Source organism: Anomaloglossus baeobatrachus, chromosome 10 (genome assembly GCF_048569485.1).
Source record: "Anomaloglossus baeobatrachus isolate aAnoBae1 chromosome 10, aAnoBae1.hap1, whole genome shotgun sequence".
NCBI lineage: Eukaryota > Metazoa > Chordata > Amphibia > Anura > Aromobatidae > Anomaloglossus > Anomaloglossus baeobatrachus.
The window spans coordinates 11,709,819-11,723,010 of record NC_134362.1 but is presented as its reverse complement, the minus strand read 5'-3'; the positions used below and the strand labels follow the sequence as shown (position 1 = coordinate 11,723,010).

The 13,192-nt window shown below is 49.1% G+C and overlaps 1 protein-coding gene across 1 annotated transcript in view; it reads right to left on the bottom strand.

Annotated features, from left to right (window-relative positions):
• MYBPC3 (myosin binding protein C3) overlaps positions 1 to 13,192 on the bottom strand; it is a 156,615-nt gene that overhangs the window by 116,613 nt on the left and 26,810 nt on the right. Inside the window, exons 7-9 of the mRNA XM_075326520.1 lie at positions 9,922 to 10,039; positions 8,564 to 8,612; positions 6,807 to 6,848 (exon numbers count right to left, since the gene is read on the bottom strand). Coding sequence (XP_075182635.1) covers positions 6,807 to 6,848; positions 8,564 to 8,612; positions 9,922 to 10,039 — 209 coding nt within the window. The remainder of the gene's footprint in view (positions 1 to 6,806; positions 6,849 to 8,563; positions 8,613 to 9,921; positions 10,040 to 13,192) is intronic.

The following is a 13,192-nucleotide window of genomic DNA, read 5'->3' as shown; positions in this document are numbered from 1 at the left end:
TACTTAAGGGCCTTGTACCAGTAATCACCTATTCAAAAGGGATAAAGTACATATTGCTGGGGGTCAGATCTTTGGGCCCCCCATCAATCAGAAGGACAGTCTATGGATAGTGCAGGAGAAAGCTGACTGCTGGAGGATAAAATACATATTGCTGGGGGTCCGATCTTTGGGCCCCCCCATCAATCAGAAGGACAGTCTATGGATAGTGCAGGAGAAAGCTGACTGCTGGAGGATAATGTAAATATTGCTGGGGGTCCGATCTTTGGGCCCCCCATCAATCAGAAGGACTATGTATAGTGCAGGAGAAAGCTGACTGCTGGAGGATAATGTACATATTGCTGGGGGTCCGATCTTTGGGCCCCCCCATCAATCAGAAGGACTATGTATAGTGCAGGAGAAAGCTGACTGCTGGAGGATAATGTACATATTGCTGGGGGTCCGATCTTTGGGCCCCCCCATCAATCAGAAGGACTATGGATAGTGCAGGAGAAAGCTGACTGCTGGAGGATAATGTACATATTGCTGGGGGTCCGATCTTTGGGCCCCCCATCAATCAGAAGGACTATGTATAGTGCAGGAGAAAGCTGACTGCTGGAGGATAATGTACATATTGCTGGGGGTCCGATCTTTGGGCCCCCCCATCAATCAGAAGGACTATGGATAGTGCAGGAGAAAGCTGACTGCTGGAGGATAATGTACATATTGCTGGGGGTCCGGTCTTTGGGCCCCCCCATCAATCAGAAGGACTATGGATAGTGCAGGAGAAAGCTGACTGCTGGAGGATAATGTACATATTGCTGGGGGTCAGATCTTTAAACCCCCCCATCCATCAGAAGGTGAGCACGTCCATGGACAGGCTATGGAAAGTGCAGGAGAAAGCTGACTGCTGGAGGATAATGCACTGATCGCTGGGGGTCAAATCTTTAAACCCCCCCATCGATCAGAAGGTGAGCACGTCCATGGACAGTCTATGGATAGTGCAGGAGAAAGCTGACTGCTGGACGATAATGTAAATATTGCTGGGGGTCCGATCTTTGGGCCCCCCATCAATCAGAAGGACTATGTATAGTGCAGGAGAAAGCTGACTGCTGGAGGATAATGTACATATCGCTGGGGGTCCGATCTTTGGCCCCCCCCATCAATCAGAAGGACTATGGATAGTGCAGGAGAAAGCTGACTGCTGGAGGATAATGTACATATTGCTGGGGGTCAGATCTTTAAACCCCCCCATCGATCAGAAGGTGAGCACGTCCATGGACAGGCTATGGAAAGTGCAGGAGAAAGCTGAATGCTGGAGGATAATGTACATATTGCTGGGGGTCAGATCTTTAAACCCCCCCATCGATCAGAAGGTGAGCACGTCCATGGACAGGCTATGGAAAGTGCAGGAGAAAGCTGAATGCTGGACTCGGATATCTCCAGCAGTGTCATAGAGAATGAATGGAGCCAGGTTCGCTTGCTCACCTTTCGCTCCACTCTCGGGATCAGTGGGGGATCCCAAAGGTCGGACCCACCGCTACTGAACCTTTATTGTCTATCCTATCATCTTTCGATGGATAACTTACATGTTTCCTATACCCCCATCAGGCTACATTCAGATGGTCAGAATGTCGCCTCCTTTACGCATTTATAGTACAGCCACATGACTTGGATCTTCCACATTTCTACTTAAAGGGGTTGTTCACTACCACGTGGCAGCTAAGCATAGAGATGAACTCACAACACGAGCACTATCGGCGGGTATCGTGCACACGTCTCTGCCGGTTGTAGAGTTGTACGGTCAGCGCTCAGCTCCGATGTGGAAGTGAGCGGCGCTGGGACATCCCCTGACCCAGACTTAGGGAGCCAACTTCAGCCCCTTCAGAGAAATTTTGGGAGATCTCGGAATTGTGGTGGCCACATTGTGACCGTCTGATGTCATACAATGAAACAAATTGTCCTTTCCTTAAGTATAACTATGGGGGACTGTAAAGTGTTAGTGAGACCCCGACCCCAGCGGTGCCACCTACTTTTATCACACATACATGCCCGTTACTAGCAGTGATCCAGCCTGAACACCTTTGTTATGTTACTTACCAGTGCCATAGTGAAATCAGCTTTCTATCCTTCTGGTAGAGAGCTAATCTGCATGAGCGATCACACCCGCCCCTGTCGTTTGTGCATCACGGGCAATTAGTTGCCTGTGTCGCACAAAGTCGTTTACCCCCGTCGCACGTACTTAGATCCCGGACGACGTTGCTGTGGGTGGTGGACATCCTCTTCCTGAAGGGGGAGGGACGTTCAGCGTCACAGCGACGTCACACAGCAGCCGCCCAATAAAAGCGGAGGGGCGGAGATGAGCGGGACGTAATATCCCGCCACCTCCTTCCTTCCGCATTGCCGGAGGACGCAGGTAAGCTGTGTTCGTCATTCCCGGGGAGTCACACGGAGCGATGTGTGCTGCGTTGGGAACGACGAACAACCGGCGCGCAGAAAGAGGAACGATTTTATGAAAATGAGCGACGTGTCAACGAGCAACGATAAGGTGAGTATTTTTGCTCGTTCACATTCGTTCGCAGGTGTCACACGGTACGATATGTCACACAATGCCGGATGTGCGTCACTAACGACGTGACCCCGACGACTTATCGCCCGATATATTGTAGCGTGTGACGCCGGCATAAGACTCCATGCTCGGCTGGTCTCATTATGCAGAGATAAGTGGTGCTTCACGGGCGCTGCTGTTTTCCTATTCAGACAGATAAATTCTCTTCTATTAAGTACCTTTTATAGGGTCAACCACAAATTGACCCTCTTTAACAAAGAAGAGGTTCTTCAGCAGCTGTAGTGCATTCTAGAATTATATCTGCTGCAAACTACATCATTCACAACTAAAGCCTGCTTTACACATTGCAATTTCGCATACAATATCGTATGTGATTTGCAACGCCCCCATCGTATGTGCACCACGTTCAATTTGTTGAACGTGTTGCACATACAATTAACCCCCGTCACACGTACTTACCCGTCCATACGACCTCGATGTGGGGGGCGAACATCCACTTCCTGAAGTGGGAGGGACGTTCGGCGTCACATCGACGTCACGTGGCAGCCGGCCAATAGAAGCGGAGGGGCGGAGATGAGCGGGACGTAAACAACCCGCCCACCTCCTTCCTTCCGCATTGCCGGCCGGGAGCCGCAGGACGCAGGTAAGATCTGTTTATCGTTCCCGGGGTGTCACACACTGCGATGTGCGCTACCCCGGGTACGATGAACAACCTGGCGTTCAATTCATGAGGAATGAACGACGTGCATGCGAAGAACGTTTTACCGTTCAATCACAATCACACGTACCTGTCACACGCTACAATGTACCTTACGATGCCGGATGTGCGTCACGACGTGACCCCGCCGACACATCGTAACATATATTGCAGCGTGTAAAGTGGGCTTTAGTTGCAGCAGAATGTCTTTGTAAGGCCCGTTTCACACGTCAGTGAAAAACAGTGACGTTTTTCACTGGCGTGTAAAACACGCACATGTCCCTGCGTGTGCCGTGAATCACGGCACACGTGGGTTGTCTAAGTGCAATCTGGGCTCCGTTCTCTGTGGCCCGTGATTGCACTTAGAAAACTACTCACCTGTGCGCGCTCCCGCTGTCCATGGTGCTGATCGCTCCCGCGGTGCAGCATCCGGCCGGCGGTGACCCCCGCAGCAGCTGCTTCCGGGTCGGCTGTGTCGCGCATAATGAATATGCGCGACAATAATGAGCCGGCTCAGAAGCAGCAAGCTGCACGGGCTGCAGAGGACATCGCTGGACGCCGGGTGAGTAAAAATGATTTTTATTTTAAAAGCACGTTTTTTTCTGGCACGTGTTTGACGGACCACACCACTGCGTGGTCTGTGGAACATCAGTGATGCCAGAAAAAAATGGACATATCTCCGTGCAGCAATCACGCACACGCGGGTACGCTGCACGGAGACACGTGCAGTGAAAAATCACTGATGTGTGATCAGACCCATTCATTATAATGCGTCTGCGTATGTCAGTGATTCTGGTACGTTTAAAAAAAAGCACAAACGTCCCAGAATCACTGACGTGTGAAAGGGGCCTAATAGGGAGACTTCAGTCAATAATGTGTAGAAATTTCCTCGCTCTTCAACAAGAGGTTCTACAGCAGCTGAGGTGTGTTATGCGTCAGTTACATTAGTCCATATAGTAATATGGGCTCATGTTTTTTTGTGGTCATGGGCCCCCTTGGTGACTGAATGCATGATACAATGGTACAGTATTATTACGTGTTCCCTGCAGTTGACATTTTATCAGCCGGATCCACGGGTGGCACGGTGGCTCAGTGGTTAGCACTGCAGTCTGGTGGTGGCTCAGTGGTTAGCACTGCAGTCTTGTGCTGGCTCAGTGGTTAGCACTGCAGTCTTGCAGCGCTGGGGTCCTGGGTTCAAATCCCACCAAGGACACCATCTGCAAGGAGTTTGTATGTTCTCCCCGTGTTTGCGTGGGTTTCCTCCAGGTTCTCCGGTTTCCTCCCACACTCCAAAAACATACTGATAGGAACTCTAGATTGTGAGCCCCAATGGGGACAGTGTTGCGTATGTACTGTATGTAAAGTGCTGTGGAATTAATAGCGCTATATAAATGAATGAATAAAATTATTATTATAATTATTATAAACTGGACCCTAAAGTCGGATTTAGCCATTGAAGAAAAAAGTGAACGACGTTGCAATTATCACCCATTATTCATTCGACATCAGTGATGAGTTTGAGAAAGTGACAGAAATAGTTGCAAAATGTGCCTATACGGCAGTGTTCAGACATAGCCCGAGGCAATATATAGGCTGGAGGTGTCTGTAGGTTCTGGGGAGGCATAAATCTGCCGACAGGTGTAATTCAAGCTCCCAAAGTGAGAGAGCAGTAAATTTTGCACGGTGCGCTCAGCATAGCATGCAGGACGGTGAGGAGAGCGGTGGACAGAGCTATATGGCGGCATAACAGGGGTTCACAATGTGGCGGTGCTGGGAGGAAACACGCTTTCTGTCAATACATCCGTATTGATGGTCGAAGGACAGAATAGCATCTTCCTTGACGACACACAGAATTCAGACTTTCATTTGCTCAGCAATTATCCCAATGACGAGGCGGTAGCCGTCTTCCTATAGGGCAGGTCTCACCGGACGGATACGCTGCAGATTCTCCTCCACTCATTTATATGCGTTGTGGATGAAATTTACAGGTGAAGTAAAAAAAATCTGCAGTGTAAATTGACTTGTGCGATCTGAAATCAGGGAGAAATAAAATGAATGCTGCAACGAAATTTACAACAAAACCTGCCCGACTGGTGACAGATTTTACAGGTGTGGATTTCATTGTAGAATAAATCCATTGTGGGCGCAACTGAATCTCATCTTATACTGAATTTATGGTTGCATTCAGCTCCGTGTCCCAACTTACTCCCCTCTCAGGGGCTAGCATTGAGACATAGTAAACCCGGACAAATGCCAGGGCCAGCCACTTGGCAGACCATAGCGTGGCCTGTGTAAATGTGTTCTAGATTTGTCAAGCCATGGATGGAGTAGACAGGTGACGGTCTCACAATGGCCAATATATCTCTGGAGCACGTGTGTTGGGAAACAAATTATCCACTCAATGGGCATCTACGACAATTGACCATTATATTCCTTCTTCCCTTAATGTAAACTGTGACAAATGTGACCATATTAAGTATCACTTGTCTTTGCTGTTCCTTTGGGGGTTGGTATTTCCAAAGCAATCATCATATTCTGGTGGTGCACATGACTCAAGACTAAAAGTGCATGGCTGCTTTGTTAGAGATGCCTTCTTAAAGAAGATGGCCAGTATGCATAGGATATGATGGTTCCTTATCTTGAGTGGAAGGGTTAAATGGGTTGATATGGACTTATAGCGTCAATATTGGATCACTGAGGATTCAACACCCCATATCCCCACCTATCAGCTGTTCAAAGCTCCCACAGTGTCAGGATGTCCACAATGTGCAGGGCTGGGACACCACAGGGTATTGACCATGTATTGACTGTTCTTGGTACTGCAGCTAAGCTCCTTAGAGCTCCGTACACCGTGTTGTGGCCGTTCTTGGTACTGCAGCTCAGCTCCTCACAGCTCCATACACTGTGTAGTGGCCATTCTTGGTACTGCAGCTCAGCTCCTCAATGCTCCATATGCTGTGTAGTGGCCGTTCTTGGTACTGCACCTCATATCAAATTGCCTTCAATAGGAGCTGAGCTGCAGTACCCAGTATGATCACTGCATAGTGTGTGGAGCTGTGCTGTCCTGGCTCTGTACACTGTTTACTTCCACTGACCACGGGGCTTGGTGACCGCTGATAGTTGATAGTGGGGGTGGCGGGTGTTGGACCACCACCGATCTGAGATTGCGGATCTGTCCTAAGTATAAGCCCCTTTAAAGCCGCTTTAAGGCTCTTTTCAATGGGCACATAATCATCTGAAAGAGTTCTCATAAGAACATCCATTCCCAATAGTTGGCAGAGTAAACATGGCTGACTAAGTGCTCAATTCCGTTTTATGTGGCCTATAATGTACTTGTTGTTGGCAGCAAATCTCCTGGGGTAAACAAGGGTTGTTCCACCAATACTGTGCAAACTATATTGGTCTAATAGTCCTTTGTCCTAGGATTAACCTATTTGATGGGTAAATGATAACTTTAAATTCTGAGAATAACCCCGTAATGTAAGAGCAGATATTTCGCTGTCCTATTAGGAAGACGGTCATTGGGATGTTTTCTGTAAATTGCTGGAGCAAAGCTTTAGCTACCTGGCGAAGGATATCCTCCTGCTTGCAGGTCCTGCTATGCTCCTGGATGTTTTAGATACGTTTTAGTTCCTCTATTCACAAATTTAACATTGCAACTAATACAAATAAGATCTTTGAATATTACAAGACATTTAACATTTCATTAAAAATCAGGTAATCATAATCAACTTTTCCTACTTTGAGAAACTTTCTGCTTGACCTAAAAGGTTTTCCAAGGAAGAACATTGATGGCCAATCATTAAAATATTCAGAATTTCTAATTCATTACCAATTAACTAATTCACTCCTTTCAAATCATTGATATTGTGGAGGTCGCCTGAGCTGTAGTATGTTTGTTTCAACGTAATAAGAATATCTGTGTATATAACTAATCAAAATGTAGATGTAGTTGCAAAATTATCTGTCTGTCTATGTAGCAATTGCACAGACCTATAATATAATTCAAAGTTGTATAGTCATGAAGGAGTTAACCAAAGATAATGAAGCTAAAATGTGAAGCTACAAACTCTTATCAGTAATGTTCACACAAAAGGAATGTACGGGAGGGCAGGAGTGTGATGTGAGAAATCGGGGAGTGAAAGCACTCCTTGTTAGCTTCAAGGTTATTCATGCTTACGGTATAATTGGATCTATCTTATTAAAGTAGTTTAGTTGGTGACGCTGGCTGAAAAGAGAGCATGTCTGTGTTCTTTGTCTTATATACATTGATATATATATATTGGCACCGATACACAGCTAATATGGCATCGTCTCTGGATATCCCAAATGAGGACTCCATTAGCAGTCTTCAACGCAAATTCCTCCCTTGACAATATAATTTTCTTTAATTAATCAATAGTACAAGTGAAAATAAACAACTTTGTAATGTTTCTTATCAGAGAAATCGGCTTCTTTCTCCCCCTGGACTGAACTTTCACTGTCAAGTTTTGGGTCAAATCTGTAAAATCTGTAATAATCAGTGAAGACAGATTTCCCATTACTGAGATAGGAAATGGCTTTTTGTTGCAAGTTCTCCTGAAACAACAGTTACATTTCTCCATAGAACGTTACAAGCACCAACTGTCATCTCCTATCTCAGTAATGGAAACATTTGTATTCACTGAAGACACAATTTACCTTTGCATTTAGAATTTTGAGAATCAAAGATCGGTCCAGGAGGCGATTAACATAGATTTCTCTAATAGCGTATATATTACAAAAGTTTCCTATTTTCACGAGTATTATTGATTTATGAAAAAAAAAGTGAAAAGACAATTACTCTTTATACTAAACTTTTAATTTGTGATCGGTGGAGGTTTAACACTAGAACTACTGAGGTAGTCATTTTAACTACTTTGCACCATGTATTTCTATATAGGTGTCACGAGTCCAGTAGTTCTAGTGTTAAATGAAGTTATTCCTCTGCAGTAACTAATGCAAAACCGTCCATACACTGAACCTAATGTGGCGTCTGATTCTGCTGCTCAGTTCCACTGGAGACAATGGGATGAGCTGCAAAAACAGACAAGACTTTATGTAATTCAGCCATATGCAACTAAAGCTGGAATTGCTCTGGGGGCGTTACACTAGGACAGCTTCTTCCCAGTGCAGTGACACACCCCCAGTGCACTTTCACACTGATTTGCATATCACTTTGACTCTACATGTCTTTAGAGTGGCACATCAGATCTTTGTAAGTAACCTACCACTGCCTGTGCTGAGAGGTTCCCTATAATAAATGTTCCAATATCTGAGTTTTACTTCATGTAGATACTTACGTGCGTTTGAATGCAGAGCGAATATCGATGTCTCCGGTATTGCTGACCTCTGGATGGAAAAAACACAGAGAATGGAAACTCAATGAAGTGTGAAAAGTTACTGACCAGTAAAGAAAAGTACAATTCACCAGAAAAAAGCTGTATCCACATCACGTCCGCATCCTATCCAGCCGCCATGTGCCATAGACCACGACTACATTATCCGGTCACCCTGGTGGACACTGGTGATTTGACCATATCATATGACTTAGGGCTGAGGGTTGGACTCAGGGGGTGCAGCCGCACAGGGGCACAGAGGGGAGGGGGCCACAGCCAGCTCCAAAGCAGGTGGAATTTTGCATTTTTATGAGCTCTTGGGCTGCAAAGGGCTTATACTGTATATTGTTCTTGCACAGGGGCCTCTTCTGTCTCTGTCCACCAGTAGTCAGGCTGAGGGGTCAGAGGGAGGGGTTGGACTGTGGGGTAGGACTGAGGGGGTCGGACTGAAGGGGTCGGACTGAAGGGGTCGGACTGAGGAGCTGGACCGAGGGGTCGGACTGAGGAGCTGGACCGAGGGGTCGGACTGAGGAGCTGGACCGAGGGGTAGGACTGAGGAGCTGGACCGAGGGGTAGGACTGAGGAGCTGGACCGAGGGGTAGGACTGAGGAGCTGGACCGAGGGGTAGGACTGAGGAGCTGGACCGAGGGGTAGGACTGAGGAGCTGGACCGAGGGGTAGGACTGAGGAGCTGGATCGAGGGGTAGGACTGAGGAGCTGGACCGAGGGGTAGGACTGAGGAGCTGGATCGAGGGGTAGGACTGAGGAGCTGGACCGAGGGGTCGGACTGAGGAGCTGGACCGAGGGGTAGGACTGAGGAGCTGGATCGAGGGGTAGGACTGAGGAGCTGGACCGAGGGGTAGGACTGAGGAGCTGGACCGAGGGGTAGGACTGAGGAGCTGGACCGAGGGGTAGGACTGAGGAGCTGGACCGAGGGGTCGAACTGAGGGGCTGGACCGAAGGGTCGGACTGAGGGGCTGGACCGAGGGGTTGGACTGAGGAGCTGGACCGAGGGGTAGGACTGAGGAGCTGGACCGAGGGGTTGGACTGAGGAGCTGGACCGAGGGGTCGAACTGAGGGGCTGGACCGAAGGGTCGGACTGAGGGGCTGGACCGAGGGGTTGGACTGAGTGGTCGGACTAAGGGGCTGGACAGGGGGGACAGAGTGCCTCATTAAATCATCAGGACAAGATCCAGCTCATCTAATAAGGCTCCCGCTCAGTCCTGATTAACTATCATGGGGGCAGATTTCTTCAGCATCAAGCAGCCGCACAGTGTGGAGGGGGACACAGAATAAGGCAATATGTCATTGCAAACCCTTTACCGTTCACATTCAGGTTGAAGTTGCAGCTGTCAAATTTGTCTTTACTGGAGACCTCGCAGCGGTAGCCTCCGGCGTACGTGGTCTTGGCCTTGATGATTTGGATCTCGAAAGTGTAAATCTGAAAGTAAATGGAGAAAAAGATGCAATTACAGAAAATGGCCTCAGACTGAAGACATCGCATGCAGATGGGGGAAAAGCTTTACTAATAGGGTTTACTGAGGTAGAAAAACATGGCGGCTTTTTTCCAAAAACAGCGCCTCCCCTGTCCATGGGTTGTGTCTGGTATTGCAGCTGAACTCTATGAGGCCCTGACACCAGACCCCGCCTGCTGCGGGTCACATGACCTGAGAATGTGCTGCCTCAGCCCAGACATGTACTGGCATCACACAGCGAGAAGGAGCGGCCACTGACCAGCAGACGCCGTGTGTGACTGGCCCTGTGTGTACATCGCCTCCACTATCACACCGCCATATTGTGCTCACACATCACTGCCGCCCTCCACAGAGAAACACCGACCACAGGCACTCCTCACACTGCTGAGGTAAAGTGAAAGCTGATCTCTGACTGGCTGCTCTGGTAACATGGAAGCTGGCCTCTGACTGGCTGCTCGCGTAGCATGGAAGCTCACATCTGATTGGCAGCTCTGGTAACATAGAAGCTGAGTCCTGATTGGTTGCTATGTGAAAGCGGTCTGATCCCTGAGGAGCGGCCTGGTGGTCGGACTCCAGCCTGTGTGGTAGTAGTGGGGTCAGTGTAATAGAGGCCCCCATCTTGCTGTGCACTGAGTAGAGGCTGCAGGAGAGTGTGCAGCTCCCCGCATTGTTTCCTGCTCCAGCCTGGGAACAAGCTTCTAATAATCAGTACAAGGCTGTGTGCACACAGTGCGTTTTTGCTGCAGTTTGTGGCCCAAATTTGCATGTCTATCCTTATACCAGTAAAGCCAATGATAATTCTGCAGTGCTGTGCACATGTTGCTTATGTGTGGCACCCCAGGGTTGCCACACAAAGGGTTAACTCCCCACACACAACACCAAGACCTCCTGGCCAGAAGGGGGAGACCAAGCTGCTTCCCTGTACATTCTGCTGGGGGGAGGAAATGGTCAGTAGTTTCAGTTTGGAAGTTCAGTGCAGAGCACTGAGGAGACAGGATCTCTGCAGGTTGGAGCTGGCTTGAGCTCACATCAGGATCCACTGACCAATTCCAGGCCTAGCTGAGGGTCTGAGGAAAGGAGAAAGAGTACACAGAGGAACATTCCTGGGAGACAGAGCATTGCTGATCATCCCAGTGGAGCACACAGAACGGATGCTGGATCCGAGACTGCAGGTTACATACTGCACAGTTACCACCAGAGAAGTGAGGATTCCACATTCTCTATCTGTACCACAGACACAAGCAACAAACGCAGAGTTCAGGAACATACAAGTAAGGACTCGAGTTGCCTGTCAGGTCGGTACCTAGGAGCAGAACAGAGCAGAGCCAGCTGCATACTTCACACAGCAGCAGGCCACAGACACACAGTGCAGGCAAGGAAGCCAAAACGGCCCGGCTGGGCGGGAGAAACCCTGAACCCCTCACAGACTCCGTGGACAGTACTTTGCTGAATACCATCACCAGTAAAAGACAAAGAAACTGCAAAACCGTGAGTCTGCCTGTTTATTGTGCTCGTGTCCTGCACTCCCCCCATAGACTAACATACTGCCCCGGGGAAAAGGCTCTACCCGTGGGGAGCCGTCCCATCTCAAGCTGCCTTCCATCACCCCGGAGGTTCTGCAGCAGCGGTGGTCATCTCTGATCACATTCCACGGGTGGCGTCACGAACATAACCCCCCCCTTTTATTGTGGAACCAGGGAGCACAGACCGGGTCACGACACCGTGATCCCCTTTCCAGAAGCGACCCTTGGCCCGGTTCTGGGTATCTCCTTAACCCCTGGCGACACAACTTTGGCGTCACGAACAGGATGCGGACTGGACCCGGCTGCAACCCGGGTGACGTGCGCCTGTAAAGACTTATTGCATCGCATAAAAGACTTGCACTGTGAATTGTTGCAACAAAGAACGGACTTTAAACTTTGCAAAGATACCTGGAAAAATCCAAAAACATCATTGGTAAAATTTTCCAGGCGCCATCTTTAATCACGCCATTACCTGCTACGCGCGGGAAAACATCGCGCCTAAACTAAGACTCCGCCCACCGCTTGCAGAGGAGGTGCGCTCGGTGCTGCGACCCGAACGAAAACGCAGAAAAGTGTCCCAGGCTTGCTGTCAAGAAGACTGGTGAAATTAACTAAGGGGGCGCAAAGATGTCGCAGCAGGGAGATGCTGTTGTACCCGGCGGTGCAGCGGCACCTATCATGCCATTCCTGATGCCGTACACCCCGGGTGCAGTGTGGCTGCCGCAGTACTCAGGTGAGCCCAACACACTTAATGACTTTATCGGAAAGCTAAAAATCTACTACAGCATGTACCCCCTGACAGAAGCTCAGCGTGTTGGTATGCTTATGGGACAGTTAACTGGCAATGCCCAGCGGGAGGCTACATCCTGGCCGGATGATGCAAAGGACACTGTAGAGCATATAATAGCTGGACTAAAAGCAGCTTTTGAATCCACTGCTGGCAGCCGGGCTAAAATGAGGTTCTTTGGATGCAAGCAAAAACCTAGAGAGAGCGCAAGAGACTTTGCCTTAAACTTGCAGGAGGCGCTCAGAGCACTTAAATTAGCAGAACCTGCCTTAGCCCCTGGAGCAGATAAGCTGCTGATAGACCAATTCCTGGATGGACTCTCATCCCCTTCCCACCGGGGACAACTGAGCATGATGGTGATCCAGGATCCAGGACTAACATTTGCCCAGCTAAAGGATAGAGCCATCCGCCTCCAGCAGGTGGAGGAGCCGCAGGATATAGACTCTGTTCAACACCTTACAGTGGCACCCCAGCAGCCAGTAGTACCGGTGACATCGGCCATGTCAGCGGCTGCTGCTAACCACCTGGAGCCGATCACTAATGAGGCTCTCCATCAAAGGCTTGATGCCCTGACAGACACTGTTGCTTCCATGGCTAGAATCGTCCAAGAGCTGCGTGGATCCAAGTCTGCACCCAAGATTGAGCTGGCGACCAGCAAGGAGGATGTCCCATGGATGAGGCCTAGGAGATACCAAGCGACGAGAGGACGACCCAGCGACCGCTACCAGCCGGATGGACAGCCCATTTGCCGCCGTTGCAATGAGCCAGGTCACTTTGCCCGTGAATGTGCTTTAAATGGGGATCCCCTG